Here is a 20,154-nt window from a genome sequence, read left to right as displayed (position 1 = left end):
CTCAGATAACACGAATTAAACAATTAGCTGAATTATTATTAAAAAACCCAAAAACTTCCGCAACATCAAAATTTGATGTTGGAAAAGTAAATTCACTATTAAAATTACCCCTAAACAACAGACGCAGTTTTCAAAAAAATCACGAGCAAGTAAAGTCCGAATTCACTTGCAAGATAAAGTTACCCGATTACTTGAAATACTAGAACAATATGAAATCATCTCTCCAGTAAATAAAGGGGAACAACCAAAAGGTAAGACATTCATAAATTCCGTTATCAGTTTAGCAAAAAGAGATTCATTAAAAATTGTTCTAGATGCAAGATATCTTAATTCACTAATTGGTGAATCTAATTGTAATTGGCCTATTGAACCAATTCATGTAATTCTCACAAAAATAAACAGTAAATACTACACAACAGCAGACATGAATAGTGCAAATAATCAAATGCCGCTAGATGAACAATCACGACGATTAACGCAAATCATTATTGGAATTCAACGATACGAATTCAACAGATTATTTTGTGGAATTTCCATAGGACCAGCAGCATTTTCAGTATTTATGAGTAAAATTTTCAGACCACTAATACTAAAAAAAAACAATCACATAATTAGACGATGTTTTTTTTATGTAATCACAAACAAAAATCGAAATGATCATTGTCCTAGAAAAACATCATCAAATTTTACTACAAGAAAACATGGAAGCAGTTCAGATGAATCACACTTTTTTCTAACACGAGTAAAATTCCTTGGACATATAATAAAAGGAAACACATTAACTCCGTTAAAATCTTACATAGATACATTCCAAAAAATCCAACCACCTTTAAATAAAAAGAAAATAAAAGAAATTCTTGGAATGTTAAACTTCTTAAGTAAATACGTATACAAAATGCAGTTATACTTAAAACCATTCTATATCATCTTTAGACAACAAATCAATTTCGAATGCACAGTAGAACACCAAAATGGTTTGAAGAAATAAAAACTCTTCTCACTGAACAATTATCAAACACTAATCCAGACCCCAATCAACCATTTTATGCCATGTGCGATGCGTCAATTTTTGGCATCGGCGCAGCTTTATTACAATCCCACAATGGAACAAATACAATGAACCTCATTTCAACAAACTCACACAAGCTAACTTAGACTCCCTACACTTATGAGAGAATGTACAGCCATAAAATATACACTCACAGAACATAAATTCTTGATACTTGGATCTAAACATCCAACAGTTCTATTTACAGATCATAAATCAATAATCTTTCTTTTTACACAAAAATCAAACCCAAACCATAGAGTTTACAGATTTCAACTAATTTTAATGCAATTTCCAAACTTACATATAGTTTGGACAGCAGGAAAAAACCTCGCACTACCCGATACTCTCAGTAGAAATATACCACCTGAATTATAAACACGAAAAACAACAGTTGAAATACCACAAAATATAAAATTTTTCCTGGCAAAAGATGAAACATCACCAAGATTACAATGCAAATTTGCAGTAAAAACTGATGTAGATCAGTCACAAATAAATAATCTCCAATATTTTTCACTATATCTAGATTGTCGAAACAATCATTACGAAATAGGTTTATTAGGAAAATCTACATTCAAACCGATACCATAATCCTCATGGATAAAAAACAACACATAGCAAAAACCAGTAAAACAAAAATTATACGAAAAAGATATATTCCCTTTGATAGAAAAAAAATCTCACTGATAAAATCAGTTTATCAGGACCACCAAATAATGATTCAAAAAATACAATCAACCACGTTTTTAAGCTTCATGGCCCACTAGATACAAAACCTCTATCAAAAATAGAAATTGAAAACATTTTTCTACCAATAACAGAAAAACTAACACTTGAATTGTTAGAAAAACATCAAAACCTTGACCCAGTCATCACAAAATTAAAATCTTGGCACAAGAAAAAAACCAAGCCACGTACCACCATACTAGGAAGCAAAACGCTTCTTGAATATTTCAGAAAGTTTAACAACACTACTATCAATGAAAACACAGATATCCTACTACTTCACAGATAAAAAATATCAACGACTCTGATACAGAATATAGAGAACCTAGAAAACATAGAGAACCCACAAAAACGTAGAGAACCTAACAAATCATTCCATCAATACATGAAAAAAGATCAAAATTTATCCACTAAAAACATTCATAGTAATAATAGTTCGGGAAAACCACCTCCAATTTAATACCAAAGAAAAACACGAAACTTATCACAAAGCAGATATAGTCGATCACATAGTCGAAATAGTCAATATTGAAATTCAAGATTCAAACTAACCTGAATTTTCGTTTAATACCAGTTCCTATTCAATTTCTAGAAATAGAAATTATTCAAATAACCGATCTAGAAACTCTTCATACATTCGATATAAAAATTATTCCAACGAGAGCAACAGAAACTAATCAAACAATCAAAACCCTCGATATCAAAATAATAAAGGATCACGCAATTATTCTAACAACATATCAAAATATAAGAGTTAACAAAATAGATTACGCGACAATTCACAGAACAGAAATTCAAGCCTAAACAATGGACCAAGCAACTACTCTCAATCACCACATAGGAATAACACACGTTATCAAAATCCACCACAAAATTATAGGACTAGTTTACTAAAATTAGCCCTAAACAACAGACGAAGTTTTCAAAAAAATAACGAGCAAGTAAAGTCCGAATTCACTTGCAAGATAAAGTTACCCGATTACTTGAAATACTAGAACAATATGAAATCATCTCTCCAGTAAATAAAGGGGATCAACCAAAAGGTAAGACATTCATAAATTCCATTATCAGTTTAGCAAAAAGAGATTCATTAAAAATCGTTCTAGATGCAAGATATCTCAATTCACTAATTGGTGAATCTAATTATAATTGGCCTATTGAACCAATTCAAGTAATTCTCACAAAAATAAGCAGTAAATACTACACAACAGCAGACATGAATAGTGCATATAATCAAATGCCGCTAGATGAACAATCACGACGATTAACGCAAATCGTTATTGGAATTCAACGATACGAATTCAACAGATTCTTTTATGGAATTTCCATAGGACCAGCAGCATTTTCAGCATTTATGAGTAAAATTTTCAGACCACTAACACTCAAAAAAAAGCAATCACATAATTAGACGATTTTTTTTATGAAATCACAAACAAAAATCGAAATGATCATTGTCCTAGAAAAACATCATCATATTTTACTACAAGAAAACATGAAAGCAGTCCAGATGAATCACACTTTTTTCTAACACGAGTAAAATTCCTTGGACATATAATAAAAGGAAACCCATTAACTCCGTTAAAATCTTACATAGATACATTCCAAAAACTCCAACCACCTTTAAATAAAAAGAAAATAAAAGAAATTCTTGGGATGCTAAACTTCTTAAGTAAATACGTATACAAAACGCAGTTATACTTAAAACCATTCTTTATCTTCTTTAGTCAACAAAATAATTTCGAATGCACAGTAGAACACCAAAATGATTTGAAGAAATAAAAACTCTTCTCACTGAACAATTATCAAACACTATTCTAGACCCCAATCAACCATTTTATGCCATGTGCGATACGTCAGTTTTTGGCATCGGCGCAGCTTTATTACAATCCCACAATGGAACAAAGACAATGAACCTCATTTCAACAAACTCACAAAAGCTGAACTTAGACTCCCTACACTTATGAGAGAATGTACAGCCATAAAATATACACTCACAGAACATAAATTCTTGATACTTGGATCTAAACATCCATTAGTTCTATTTACAGATCAAATATCAATAATCTTTTTTTTACACAAAAATCAAACCCAAACCATAGAGTTTACAGATTTCAACTAATTTTAATGATATTTCCAAACTTACATATAGTTTGGACAGCAGGAAAAAACCTCGCACTACCCGATACTCTCAGTAGAAATATACCACCTGAATTATAAACACGAAAAACAACAGTTGAAATACCACAAAATATAAAATTTTTCCTGGCAAAAGATGAAACATCACCAAGATTACAATGCAAATTTGCAGTAAAAACTGATGTAGATCAGTCACAAATAAATAATCTCCAATATTTTTCACTATATCTAGATTGTCGAAACAATCATTACGAAATAGGTTTATTAGGAAAATCTACATTCAAACCGATACCATAATCCTCATGGATAAAAAACAACACATAGCAAAATCCAGTCAAACAAAAATTATACGAAAAAGATATATTCCTTTTAATAGAAAAAAAAATCTCACTGATAAAATTAGTTTATCAGGACCACCAAATAATGATTCAAAAAATACAATCAACCACGTTTTTAAGCTTCATGGCCCACTAGATACAAAACCTCTATCAAAAATAGAAATTGAAAACATTTTTCTACCAATAACAGAAAAACTAACACTCGAATTGTTACAAAAACATCAAAACCTTGGCCCAGTCATCACAAAATTAAAATCTTGGCACAAGAATAAAACCAAGCCACGTACCACCATACTAGGAAGCAAAACGCTTCTTGAATATTTCAGAAAATTTGACAACGCTACTATCAAGGAAAACACAGATATCCTACTACTTCACAGATAAAAAATATCAACGACTCTAATACAGAATATAGAGAACCTAGAAAACATAGAGAACCCACAAAAACGTAGAGAACCTAACAAATCATTCCATCAATACATGAAAAAAGATCAAAATTTACCCACTAAAAACATTCATAGTAATAATAGTTCGGGAAAACCACCTCCAAATAAGTCCAATTTAATACCAAAGAAAAACCTGAATATTCTCACAAAACAGATATAGTCGATCACATAGTCGAAATAGTCAATATCGAAATTCAAGATTCAAACTAACCTGAACTTTTGTTTAATACTTTTGTTTCAAATTCTAGAAAGAGAAATTATTCAAATAATCGATCTAGAAACTCTTCATACATTCGATATAGAAATTATTCCAACGAGAGGAATAGAAACTAACCAAACAATCGAAACCCTCGATATCAAAATAATAAAGGATCACGCAATTATTCTAACAACATATCAAAATATAAGAGTTAAAAAAATAGATTACGCGACAATTCACAGAACAGAAATTCAAGCTATAACAATGGACCAAGGAACTACTCTCAATCACCATATAGGAATAACACACGTTATCAAAATCCACCAAAAAATTCTAGGACTAGTTTACTATACATCAAAGACAAAATAATCAAGTACAATCAACTGAATAAACTCAACCAGACCCCCCTGGTATTGAAAACAACGAAAGCACAGAACTGCAATTAAATCACATAAATTGCGAATCCACAGACAGCGAAAGTGACACAGAAAACACATTTTCAATTAATATGATAAACGTTGAAAATGACTATGAACCTATTATATATTAACAACCGATATATTCTCTTAAATATCAAAATCTTGACCAATTTCTTTTGAACTATGATACAAGACTGGTAAAAAATAGCACAACAAAAAAAAAGAAAAAATAGTAGAAGAAATAACAGAAGAAAAACCCACAGAATGCTCAAGCACAAATAACATTTATCAAAACATACCTAAAGAACCACAGGTACAAAAGGAAAAAATATGGACAATCCCAATTCTTTTGGAAAGTCCAAAGTCCGAACAATTGCAAACACCAGACCTTGAAATAGATTTTTCAATAGATTCTGGAGCAGAATCAAATATTACAAAACATTCCCACTTGGAATAAAATAAGCATTCTACACCCAAAATTAATACCCTCGAAAACAACAAGCAGACTAGCAATCGCACAAGGATCAACTTCAACAAATAATGGAAAAATCCAACTTTTCCTTGTTCCCACTCGAACAATGGAACAAAACCAACTCTTGAGCAAATCATTTAAACAAACCTTCCTCATCTTTGATATAAAACATAATATCATTGGAATCCCATTTCTTACTAAATATATACCAACAATAAATATCTTAAATAGTAGAATTCATATAAAAGATAAATACACAAGAAAGAAAAACACAGCTTTGACATTTTTTCAAAGAATAAACAAACAACCACCATTTTTCTCTAAATTGTACCCCATATACAATCAGGAACGAAAACTCCTGAAACCACTATCAGGAAATGTTTATAATTTTTCAATCAAACAAGTTCACTAATATGATAAAGAATGGAAAAGCAACATCTCTTTATGTCTGACCTTGAATTGAGACCAATTTATAAATTTTTCCGAGTAACATTTTCATCTATCAAATACATGAAAAACTCAAACTTCGATATTATTTCTCTACCTATCTACAACAATTCTCCATGTAAAATAACCTTACATTTAGGACTCTTAGGTTATTGTGAAACTAACGCAACAATTTCCCCCGAAAAAGAAAACGCGTATAAAGATATATGTCAATCAGCAATTCTTGACAAAGAATTGTCAATTAATAATATTTTAAGAAATGAAAAACGAAATACCGATTATTTCACAAAGACACTTTATTTTAAACCAACATTTCAAATTATCAAAATACACAAAAGTTTCTAACAATGTTTAATTTTCAACACTCTCAGATAACACCAAAAGAATTAAACAATTAGCTGAATTATTATTAAAAAACCCAAAAACTTACGCAACATCAAAATTTGATGTTGGAAAAGTAAATTCACTATTAAAATTACCCCTAGACAACAGACGAAGTTTTCAAAAAAATAACGAGCAAGTAAAGTCCGAATTCACTTGCAAGATAAAGTTACCCGACTAATTGAAATACTAGAACAATATGAAATCATCTCTCCAGTAAATAAAGGGGAACAACCAAAAGGTAAGACATTCATAAATTCCATTATCAGTTTAGCAAAAAGAGATTCATTAAAAATCGTTCTAGATGCAAGATATCTCAATTCACTAATTGGTGAATCTAATTATAATTGGCCTATTGAACCAATTCAAGTAATTCTCACAAAAATAAGCAGTAAATACTACACAACAGCAGACATGAATAGTGCATATAATCAAATGCCACTAGATGAACAATCACGACGATTAACGCAAATCGTTATTGGAATTCAACGATACGAATTCAACAGATTATTTTATGCAATTTCCATAGGACCAGCAACATTTTCAGTATTTATGAGTAAAATTTTCAGACCACTAATACTAAAAAAAAAAAGCAATCACATAATTAGACGATGTTTTTTTATGTAATCACAAACAAAAATTGAAATGATCATTGTCCTAGAAAAACATCATCAAATTTTACTACAAGAAAACATGAAAGCAGTCCAGATGAATTTCACTATTTTCTAACACGAGTAAAATTCCTTGGACATATAATAAAAGGAAACACATTAACTCCGTTAAAATCTTACATAGATACATTCCAAAAACTCCAACCACCCTTAAATAAAAAGAAAATAAAAGAAATTCTTGGAATGTTAAACTTCTTAAGTAAATACGTATACAAAATGCAGTTATACTTAAAACCATTCTATACCATCTTTAGACAACAAATCAATTTCGAATGCACAGTAGAACACCAAAATGGTTTGAAGAAATAAAAACTCTTCTCACTGAACAACTCTTCTCACTTTTATGCCATGTGCGATGCGTCAATTTTTGGCATCGGCGCAGCTTTATTACAATCCCACAATGGAACAAATACAATAAACCTCATTTCAACAGACTCACACAAGCTGAACTTAGACTCCCTACACTTATGAGAGAATGTACAGCCATAAAATATACACTCACAGAACATAAATTCTTGATACTTGGATCTAAACATCCAACAGTTCTATTTACAGATCATAAATTAATAATCTTTCTTTTTACACAAAAATCAAACCCAAACCATAGAATTTACAGATTTCAATTATTTTAATGAAATTTCCAAACTTACATATAGTTTGGACAGCAGGAAAAAACCTCGCACTACCCGATACTCTCAGTAGAAATATACCACCTAAAAAATCTCCAAATAATTAATCATCGCAGCTCCGTAATCAGCCACGAAAAAATTACAAAACATTCATCCCACAATCTAAAATTTTAAAGAAAGTTGAATTTAAAAACCACCTTAATTTAAATAACAATTTCACCACTTGAAAATACTTTCATGGACCGATTATTTTCTCAAATTTCATGCTGAAAGGCACTTGGCAAGTTCAAATTCAGCCAATCAGAAGATTTTCCGAATCATCATCACATTTTAACACTACTTCTTTAGCCGACAAATAAACACCTTCAAGCCAAAATCTAAATATAATTAAAAGAACTCCATGTTAAAAATCAGCAAACCGCTAAACATTGACAACTGAAATAAACGAAGTTTCAATATTACAACTCTCCCCTATCAAGTAGTACAAAGATTAACAATATTGTCCCAACTTGGATCTCAAAAACCTCTCAGGCAAAATTATTAAATTAGCCCAAAAAACAAAAGGAACATGATCTTTTTGCCTAAAGTACGATGGTTTCTCAGATACCGCTAACCATCCAATGAATAACAACAAAACCAGGAAGACACTTAGGAGCCCTCAAACTTTCCTTTTTCAAAAATTGCCGAGCTCCAACCCACTTGTCAAAAAATCAATAAATAATCCGACCACACTCAAATTTTGTCTCACCACAGAAAATAAAAAATAAGTCAACAAAGAAATCACTTCTTCAAATGCTTTTTTCTCAAACAGTTCACAAATTTTGTAATATACTTTCAAATTTTTGTCCAATTCTTTCCAATTTTTTCGAATCTTGTATAGTTTCCATATCCGACATTTTAGAAATATTCCTCCTCACCCTGATAATTTTTTCATCATTTTTTATTCCCTAGCCCAAACCTATGTAAATTTCTCCCAAATCCTTGAGCACCTCTTCAGGTACGATATTTTAAATAACTATCTAAATGTTCAAACATCTATTCAGTAGAACAGATATTTTTCTTCTTTTTATAATATTTCTCACATTTCTGACAACCCTGTAAGGACAATATGCAAATGCAATAAAGAAGGCTATTGTAACCTTTGCATTAGCAACGATACTTTTAATCCTTTTTATTGAAGAATTTTACAATAAACTAAAATTTCTTCTTAAATAAATAATTTTCGAATAATTTTCCAAAATTGCTAATCAACAACCCCCACATCAGTCCCCAGCAACAACGTCCTAAGAACCTCCAACAACACCAACAAACACGCAAACAAATAATCCTCAATCATCAACACGCATCTCTTTTCAAGACAATCCATATACATTTGAAGAAAGACACACACAATTGTCCGAACCACTAGAGCCAGTAAGTCGCCAAGCATCACTGAGCGAACCACAAAACGAACCAGTATATAATATATATCCCCCTCTAGAACAAGATCTTAATAGAGCAAGACATCAAAGTCAAAACCAAAACACACTGGAAATAAATTGACAAATTATTCATCCAAGACGAAATAGAAATTTACAAAACCCCATTCAATTCAACATACCCCATTCACCAACAACTAATGCTGTAAATCTTTCTAGCAGTAGAATTCAAAGTACCCCACAGACTCCATCACAGCAAAATATATCAAACATCCCATCAGATTATTTAGGTTCAACTCCTACATCTGAACACATCAGAGAAAACCCTTTTAATCCCCCAACCACTACAGAACAACTCCCTTATTGGGTGACACAAGTTTTTACTCAAGACGAACCAAATTCACTGAATGATCCAATAGACGTTTCATCTGACACATCTTTTGCACTACCTGAAACTCTTTCACTTCCTTTAAATCCTTCTTTAACTCTAATTTCACAAACCCCTTTCCCTTCCCGTTTTCCTACAAATCTCGACGCCAGATATAGAGAAAGTTCAACAAATAACATGCAAATACGGTTAGATTGGAATACATTCGTACCACCCCCTCCATTATTTGGACAACATCACGAAAGTCACAGATTACACAACTGGGCACTGAACAGGTTACAATACCGACAAGACATTCACAAAGATATCAAGACCATAACATACAAAGACTTACACAAGACAACTTGACGCTAAAATTTGACATCACAGTAAAACTAATTAGCATAATTCATCATCCTTTACCCCTAGCCCCTCCAAATATAACAGCTCAATCTTTAGCTCCTCCGTTTATAACCACAGAAATCATCTACAAATACGATAGATACATAAAAAAGACAATTGGATATATCACCTTTTATATTCAATATTTAGGACTATCGTACACATGTATCTTTTAAAGATACTAATTTTTCAGACTCTTTTCTTTTTCAATTTAAAAAAAGCAGATCACAGCAACCCTTCCCTTCGAACAGGTCCCTAGGATTTACTAGTCACACACTATGACTGTGAAGAAAATGAACAAAAAACATTACACAAATATGCAATAAACCAAGTCACTCAATGTGAATCTGAATCACAATCAATCGAAACAACAAAAGTAATAGCAACACTTTACTCAAAAGCACGAGCTACAACACTAACAGGATACAATTTCACAGCAACATTTTCCGAAAAGAAAAAACATTGTTCCCAAGTTTCATACGGAAACAAATACAGATTAGACAATGAATCTTTCTACCAAAGTAACATCGAAAATTTCAAAAACGAACTTAAAAGATCAAAAATCACATCAAATAAAGGCAAAAATAGAAAACTAGTAAACTTCCAAGTTTTTCCAGACTCCGCACATCAAGCTGAACTTGAAAAAAAACAAGGGTCATATAAGAATAGATAAAAAATTCCAATTTCAAGGAGAACATGAAAGATTAACTTACAATCTCCATGATAAAAATTGGATAACACACATTGGAATAAACAACCCCTCAAATTGTTAAGCAGATACAAAACATAAAAGATACCAAGAAATAACGTTTTTCGATTGGAAGATACAACTTGAAAAAGTACAACTAACACGCGATTTAAAAGATGACACTATAATTTTTCAAGGAATCAGACTGCCTTGCAAAAACGACCCAGGATATTGCGATCCTACTACACGCACACAAACAACAATCGTTTGATTCCCCGACGACACCTGTACCACATTTCAAGTAGCAAAATTAAACGCTAGAATGATAAAATCTCACCAAAAATATTTTATTGAATCAATCCCGTTTGAAGATGTAAACCCTGATCCACTTAGACATAGTAATTACAAATTTAGAAAACTCCATAATATAGAAAATAAATTGACACGTTTCCAAATATACGCAGAAACGGAATTTGCATGTAAAAACAACAAGCCACTTTACAAAACACAAAATTCAGAAATTCTTGTCGAATACGAAGACGGTTTCGACATGAAAACAGGAAAACTAATAATACATGAAATGGCTATATCTCGTTCAACAACTGATGAAAACTCATTAGTCTTAGTAAGATTTCAAAAGAATACATGAAGAATTGGTGGAAAATTAAAACCACAAGACACAGACAGTACACGTTTGCAAGAACTATCACTCACGAACAACACTCATTTTGGTGCAATTCACTATGATATATACTTAGTCATGAAACTAGACTTCACAATCAGTAGAATTTTTCAAGAAATGTCTTTGACAGAACTTGAGACACTCCATCAATTATGCGAACTTGAACGCACGCAGATTTTACAATCACTTGCACTAGCAGTACTGGAAATCCCTTATGCAGGATAACTTTGGTCAGGAAACAGATCAAATTTTTTTTTTGCTACGAAGGAAATATATTGTGGTATTACACTTGTACCAAAAATTATCACCTTTATACATTTTTGAAGATAAAAGATGCTTTAAAAGAATCCAATTTTCTACAAAAACAAAATACATTTTGTTGATACACTCTCCCGCAGAACTTACTTTTGGGATACAGCAGTCTCATGTGGATCAGAAAACAGCCACAATATAGTACAATTAAACCCTGACGAAACAAAATACTATCTTCTCATACCTCAACCTACACTCATGCAACCACTCAAAAATTTTTCACCAGAAAGCATTAGAGCTATTGCACGCAACCCTATTATTGATTTACAATCAATCGGTATATATTCTAAATCTGACATCCATCATCACATTCGAACACAACAATTTCGAGAATTATTCACAAAAATGGACACAATACAACGACAATCCATAGATCAAAACTTACGCAATCTTGCAGAAACAGCAGGCTCTTCAGACATATAGGCACAAGAATATAGCGGATATTTTAAAGATATGAAAGATTACATTTACCTAAATGGCGAAAAATACAGACCACAAGATATATCACCAGAAAATATTTTTAGTTTTGTAAATTTAAAAAACGAACTTCTTGCCTTTCTAGGATGGCCCTATTACATCTTAGAAAGGTTGACTATATTATACGCAATGTCTAATTTTCTTGGATTTCTTTTCTCCTTCTTAAAAGGAATCTACAAAACATGCGCTGTACCCACACAAGTAAACAGACAAGCAAGCGTAGCACGCATACTATTTGAAGGATTTTTTGGAATATTCTCAACATCCATCAATAAAATTCTTTTAGACGCTCAAATAAAAGAATGCAATACCAAGCTATCAACAACACCAAACACGTATATCGAATCACGAAACGATACAAATACAACACCTACAGCATCACAATTGCAAAACCTCAACCATAACCACACCCTATCATTAGTACCACAAAATTTCAGAAATATCGCCCTAACAGACCTCATAACTTCGAGTTCAAATTATCCACAAAGCCCGATTCGACACATAATAACCCAACAACCCAACATGGACGACACACACGAACAAATTATAGAACAACCACATACCACTAATTTTCGTTCTCAGAACAAACATCTTTTTGGCCCACAATGAGCCGCCAAGTTGGATCCCTCCATCGATCAATATCCCACTCAGCCAAGGTCCAGAACAACCTTCCCATCATCCCTCTTTTTGCTTTCCCCCCCACCTCAGTCACCTCATCATAACACTTCATCCAGCATGAAATCAGATACTATTTCCAACACCACAGTATATAACACTATCTCCCAACTCAACAACTGCGATATCGAAACACCCGACGAAATTGCCAACTCTGAACATAGTCCATCTACAATTTCCCAACCTCCCTTTCAACCCATCCATTCCCAAGTCAAAATTGAACCCCCTTCCCCTCCTTCTCCCATTTCAAATGTTACACCCATATATTCCCTTTTAACCAGTGAGCCATCCGATAACAACGACCAAGATAACACACAAATATCACATGAACTTGATAACTTCATAAACTACAACAACAATTACAACACTCTCAAATACTAACTATTCACCAACTCTCACGATCTACAACATCATCCAACCCATCAACCCCAACCCCCTCTTCAAATTATACACCTTCCCAAAACTCGACTTCCTCATCAAACCTATCATGTAGTACCAACCGCACTTACCGAACCCTTAAAAAAATTCCCAAATACCCCATTCCCATCTAACCCAGGAACATCCACCACATTTGTCAATCATCCACTTCGCACTAATACCAAAGAGTTTCTCCAAATATGTCTACACTTTTCTCCGCAATATACTTACTTCCATTCAGACCCCAATGATGAAGAAACCAATTATGCAAAGGAACATGTTTTATACCCTACACTTACATGGACATTTTATTACCACTTTACTAATCCACTATCACTACCACTATAAATCACCCCTTATGATAATGAAGTATGCAGCACCCAACTCTATCTTCTAACAACAGCACTAACCCCAAAACAATTTACGCAAATAGGATACAGGCAATCACTAACCAAATTCACAGCAGCTAAATTTAATGATTATCCTATCGATTATTTTAATCATAACGTCATTCGACCTAATGAAGAACTATTTCTAAATAACGACCCATTTGCTAACCCCCAACTAACTGAAAAATTTTTCATCAAGACCCCATACACCTTCAATCAAGACCCCATACACCTTCACTCAAGACCCCATACACTTTCACCCTCAACATCTTAAATAAAAAGTATGACAAAGTTATCTCAGCAGGACTACGAAACTTTTATGCTTATGATATTTTAACAAATTTAACAGCTTTTCACTAACCTTTCATTTCCTCACACCCGAAGAACGTGATTTGCACTGTTCACACGAAGCCATGTTACGAACTAAACAAACACACACATACACTTACTACAAGTTCATTCAACGCCATTACACCCTCAATACACCAGCACGACAACCTCACCATCGATATCATTATATTAACTTTAAATACACATCACCATTTTGTCTTAACTTCAACTATTGTATTAAAGACACTATCATCCACGATGTTTTCCCCATGCTTTCTTCACCGACGATTAGGTAATATGAAATCAATATTCAACTAATAAATTCAAACAACCCTAACCAGTCTTATTCAATGTTTTTTTTTCTTCAGAGGCAAAATCATCAATTATCTACAAAACAAAAAGCAAAATAAAAAAACAGAAACTTTTTATCAATTCATAAATTTCGATTAACCCATTCAATAATTGAAGCAATAAAAATCCCCCGAACAAAACAGTAAATTATTGTTTAAATTCTTTTCCCTAATGCAGCAAATATTCATACAATTGAAAATAAATTAATAATTTCAACCCCCAACTCAAGCAGTAAACTTCAAACTTTCCTTTAACGCGGTTGGAATGGAATCACATAATAGTTCAAGATAACCAACGCAAGCTTACTAAACACCATTAACCACAACCTAACAGCATGACTGAGAAAAGAAAATCCACGGTACCCAAACTGGATTAACAGCAGCTTAGAACTAGATAAATTATTCTTTTGAAGACTACTTTTAAGTCTGAACACAAAAGAACAAAACAGCAAAAAGTCGAAAGACAAACCCAAAACAAACAATTTGATTTTTGAGAAAAAGACATAAAAAAGAAATCAAAAGAAAACACGAGTGATAAAAAAAAGCATGAAAGGTTGAACTAAAACAGGACCCTCCAAAAAGAGAGCACGAAATTATACCCTCACTTCTGGCCTAACCCACCAGAAGAGGACGTCCTGAGCATGCTCTATAGCCGGCCTCAACCACCGTGCTACATCCACGCTTTGTGACAACCACGACATTATTTTGACGGGAGTTACTCAAGTGTGAGTAGCTCTTAAAAATAACCGAACTAAATAATAACGCTTTTGCGATAAAACCTAATACAAGATCATGAATAAAAAACAAGATTAATAAAGATTTATATATGTAAATCATATAATGAAATATATAGATAAAATACAGCCCAAAGACGAGCAGTAAGGGAGCTTGACAACCCAATCACACTCCAACTATGGAATGGCAAAACCCGACTGACATGCTGCCTGCAATCACGACACTCAATTAATTTGAAGTACGACTTGGCATCGCAGCAAACGAATTCCATTGCAATGGGACAATGGCCAACTCGATGTTCAAGTACACGTACAGATCCAAGTCACCACGCACTGCATCTAAAGCCGAACTACATGCCGTTTCCAGACAAGATTGAGAATAGCAATGTTCCTATCTAGCAGATCAACCTCATCACAACTGATCAGAAATCATGATACGATCTCCCGAAACGATTGTGATGACAACTCTTCTTCCAAACCAGAAAAAAGAGTATGCTCGCAACCTCCAAAGAAAAATCACCATTATCCATTCTACACTACATTAAAGAACATTGAAAAACTAAAATTTTCTAAACCCCGGATGGGTGGAACCAGATCTAAACTAGTATTTATCTTTGAATATTATTTTGATATTTTATCTCTATAAAATATTAAATACTAACCAATCATACTCTATCAAACTAACAACCCACTTATTTGTAAAGTGTTGAAACTACTTGTAGTTTCAACGCCAGAACAATTTGAATTAAACTTAGAATACAGTTGTTCTCATTCTGGAACTAACTCGCGTAATCCGGTGTACACTAAATCTATTGAGACTAGGAGGTATAAGAGTAAGATTAAGATCGATATTAGACTAAGAAGTTCCACGAATCTATGCGGCCGAAAATAAGATAGCGTGACGAGCAGACGGTGTACCCTATTTGAAATTACTCTACGAGTACAGTATATAATACATAACTCAGTTATTCACCTGAGGAGAACAACGAATCAGAGAAAAATATAAACAAATGTTTTTTCAAAAACTTTAAAAAAAATTAACCAAAAATTTTTCAAAGGGCCTTCAAATGCAGTAGAAAAAAATTATCCAGATAAATTAGCAGTCTTTATTCGTGGTATTATAATTCAGCACTCATTTTGAAGTGGGAAAAACTCTCACTTCGGCATGATCGTTTGCAGAAACCTAACCTCATTTGAATTCGTGTTCGACAGACAATTGGAGCAGAGTGATTGAAGGAAGTAGACAAAAAAGACTAACGCGATTTATGAAAAAAATCTCGAAAAAAAAACTTCCGAATTTCAACGAAAAAAACCGTTGGCCTTTTCAAATTTATCTACTTGTTTTTTATTTTATACAAATAACGCAACTTGAGAATCCAGTTATTGTTCTAATTACTACGTTACTAAAAGCTAAAAACACCTTTTTCTTAAAAAATACATTAATTTTTTTTTTTTGAAAATGTTCACCTTTTTCTAAATAGTTTATCACTTTTCTTAAATTGAACACAAATTTATGGGCGTCAAAGGGCACTCGAATCTTTCAGGGCTTCACCCTGATAAGAGTCATCTTGTCAAGTCTTCTGGTCAAAATCTGTTTTACAATGAAGTTCTGTATAATTACATTTAGCACATTGCAGACGAAATTAATTTGTTGAGCAAAGTTTCTTTGCAACTCAAGGACGTGTTTTTTGCGATGGAATTTTGCAATCATTAGCAATTGGGAAGTCATGGGAGAACCTTACATCATAACCTTACCATTGGACGTTTGCCTTCCGCCGCACTCCTTCTGATTGCCACTCGCTCCTCCAGCGGTGTTGCGAACAGTATCTTGACAGAGTGCTTTGTCCATTTTGGCCTGAAATGAATTCAAGAATCCTGTTTCTTGTAGACGTAAACACGAGTGCACACCAATATCAATTCAAAATGTTATGTATCGATACTAGTATCGAAAGAACATTTCAAGAGATAGATAGATAGATAGAGAGAGAGAGAGAGAGAGAGAGAGAGAGAAACCTGAAGTTATTTTTCAGCAGTAGTTTTTAGGGGCGAAGGCGAAAAAGCAACATTTCTAACCTTATAAAGCTTGCGTATGATGAGAGCGTATGTTGTCCCAATCACAATTAAAGGTATGAGGTAATACGCCAGGAGTTGGTACCTAAAAGAAGCTGAATTATCCAATTTTGAATTATAAAAAGAGGAACTTAATTGCTTGCAAAATGGAGCTAAACAAAACTGTCGATACGAGGCCAAACTGTGCACTGCCCAGGTTAATCTTCATAGACCAAAAATGCTAATCATACAATTCCATAAACTAAGTCCATGAAAAAATACTAGTCATACAAATTTCATACATTTTGCTAAAATGGTGGCATAGAATTTTCGAAGAAATTTTTTCTTGTTTTGGCATAAAATTCGATGTATCGTAATAAATAAAAAAGAAAAACTTTTTGTCAAAAAAATGCTTATCTTACAATTTCCATGTATGGAAATTGTATGACTAGTATTTTTTTGATGGCGACAACAAAAAATTTTCAAAGTAATTTTTAAATTGGCCCTGAAATATTTTTTGTATTTTTTTTTCAACCGCGAGTCGAATTTGTACTCGAACAAACATTTTTCAAAAAAAAATTCTAAGCAAAATTTAATTTTTTTTGTGTATAACGTAGTCCTGGATACTCTAATATTGAGTTTTCTTCCTTTTCGCTGAAAAACTTTTTTTCAAAAACGCTAAAAATTCCTCTTTCATTTGTATTGCATGTTTATGCATGCCTTGCTCAATGTCTGATATTTTAAAATTTCTAATTTTAAAAAATTCATCGTTGAAAATTTTTGCCAATGTTTAAAAGTTTGATAGTTTCGTTATATCATTTGTGTAAGACAGAATTAGGACATTTCAGGCCATTTCCAAGGCGTTTTTAATGCGCGACGGTCAAACTCTACGTTTCAGAAACCAATGTTTTTGTCACTTATGTTCGGTTACGTACACAACCAAAAAATTTTGAGAAGTTAAATTAAAAGAAATCAATAATTTTGGTTTATGGAAAAATGCTAGTAAAACAATTTCCATAAATGAAAAATCACTAACCATAGACCTTTCAAGCAGTTTTCTGTACTTATGGAATTGCATGAAAAGTGTATGGTTAGCATTTTTTCATATATGAAAATTGTATTATGAGTTGAGTAGCATTTTTGGTCAACCCGGGTGGATAGGCGCACAATTTTGTGTCTGTATGTTCCTGGATTCCAAAGGCAAGTCTTTAAACTTGTTAAAATTTTGTCGGAACAATCAAACAAAAAGAAAAAAAAACAAAAGAAAAACAATTTAATAATTTTTGGACCTTTTTAATAATTTTTCGTTGAAAGATGATTGAACTTTCAAGAACAATGAAGCACTTTTTTCCAGATTTTTTTTCTCTAAAAAAATCAACCCAAGCACTAGCAACTCTGCCTTAACCCTTATAAGGTTACGTATGACAAGCAAACATACTTATCACAGCCTAATTATTCCGCATGCTTATTTTCATGGCACCCGAGAGCGTGAAAAAAAATACTTAACAAAAATGCAGGCCAGTGAATAAAAACGCCGTAGTATGGGAGTAAAAAGTAGCAGTATGAACCTAATTTATGAAACGGTTTTCTAAAATTGTTTTCCTAATATTGGGTCTTTTTTCTTTTTCTTCCTCCCTTCCCACTTGTGACACTTTACAAATAAAATTTCCTTCCCCTCCCACTTGTGAAATTTTGCAAGTAAAAGTAACTTCACATGAATAAATTGGGCTCTTTTCCCTTTCCCCCAAGTGCAAACTTTTACACAGGGTTTTTGATTACAATTTCTAATTGAAAATTGGTATGCGAGCTACCTAGGCAATAAAAAAACATATTTGGCCTTCATGCTTAACCTTAGAAAGCCCAACCTTACTCCATGAAATTGATGCTTAAGTGCGGTGGGGGGAAAAGAGCAAAAAATAGCCTTCGATTATTATGAAAATTGATAAACAGACTAGTTAGGCCACGGCAAACCTAATTGACTTCATAATCACTCGTTACATCATAAAAATGGTGCTCGTATGAGGCGCCGGAGGTTAAAAAAAATAGGACTCCCGTACTCAGTAAAAAGAGAAAATAATAGATTTAAATGTATTTTTAAGGTCATTATCCATAAATTTCAAAAAGAATCGATTATAATCGATTAAAAATAGATTATAATGTTACTATTTTTAATCGAGGATAATCTGTTTTTATTCAACAAACGTCATCGCTTCATTTTGTTTTGTTTGCGTGCTTTTCAGTTGGTATCTTTTCTTATAGACACCAAGCAAACAGTAAACGGTAAACAGTAACAAATTAAAATATTTACTGTTTACTTTCTTACTGTTTTTTGTTTACTGATTTCTTACTTCTTTTTAGTTTTCATGTAGAGTAGCTAACTTATTATCCCTTCTAGCTGATTTTTTTTTGTGAAATAATATTTTGATGGAGAAAGGGTTTACAATCAATTATAATAGATTATAATAGTTTATAAGATATTATAAGAGAATATAAGAGATTTTCGGAAAAATTAAAATCAATTATAATTGATTATAAACTATTGAAAAGTCACCAAAAATTTGATTATTATAATGGATCATAAATCTTTTAAACATCTAAAATTGGCGCTTATATTTCATTATAATTTTGCTAAAAGTACAATTATAATTATAATATAATCCATTATTTTCTCTTTTTAATGAGTGCGGGCTACTATTCTGGCAAAATTATCTTTTTGCTCTCAAAACATAACAGTCAGAGCATAAAGAGAACCAAATGTGCTAGTAAGCATCAAAAACTTTTCTCCAAGAAAGTTTCGATGCTCTATTTTGGTTCCTTTTCAATGTCAACTTCTCACATCATATCATCAAACAGGCTTAATGTAGTCTAATGGCGCTCTCTCAAGTGACGTTTTTGTATCATATTTCTTAATTTGTAATTCCGTTTTTGTAATGACTTCACTTGGTAACA

At 32.5% G+C, this 20,154-nt stretch overlaps 1 protein-coding gene across 1 annotated transcript in view; it reads right to left on the bottom strand.

The window, feature by feature from the left end:
• The window catches only part of LOC134840372 (uncharacterized), a 33,808-nt gene that overhangs the window by 12,408 nt on the left and 1,246 nt on the right, over positions 1-20,154 (bottom strand). Inside the window, exons 2-3 of the mRNA XM_063856139.1 lie at positions 17,230-17,311; positions 16,912-17,011 (exon numbers count right to left, since the gene is read on the bottom strand). Of these exons, the coding sequence (XP_063712209.1) occupies positions 16,912-17,011; positions 17,230-17,311 (182 nt within the window). The remainder of the gene's footprint in view (positions 1-16,911; positions 17,012-17,229; positions 17,312-20,154) is intronic.

This window comes from Symsagittifera roscoffensis, chromosome 2 (genome assembly GCF_963678635.1).
Source record: "Symsagittifera roscoffensis chromosome 2, txSymRosc1.1, whole genome shotgun sequence".
In the NCBI taxonomy this organism is placed as follows: Eukaryota; Metazoa; Xenacoelomorpha; order Acoela; family Convolutidae; genus Symsagittifera; species Symsagittifera roscoffensis.
The sequence above is the reverse complement of the archived record's forward strand: the minus strand, read 5'-3'. Positions and strand labels throughout refer to the sequence as shown.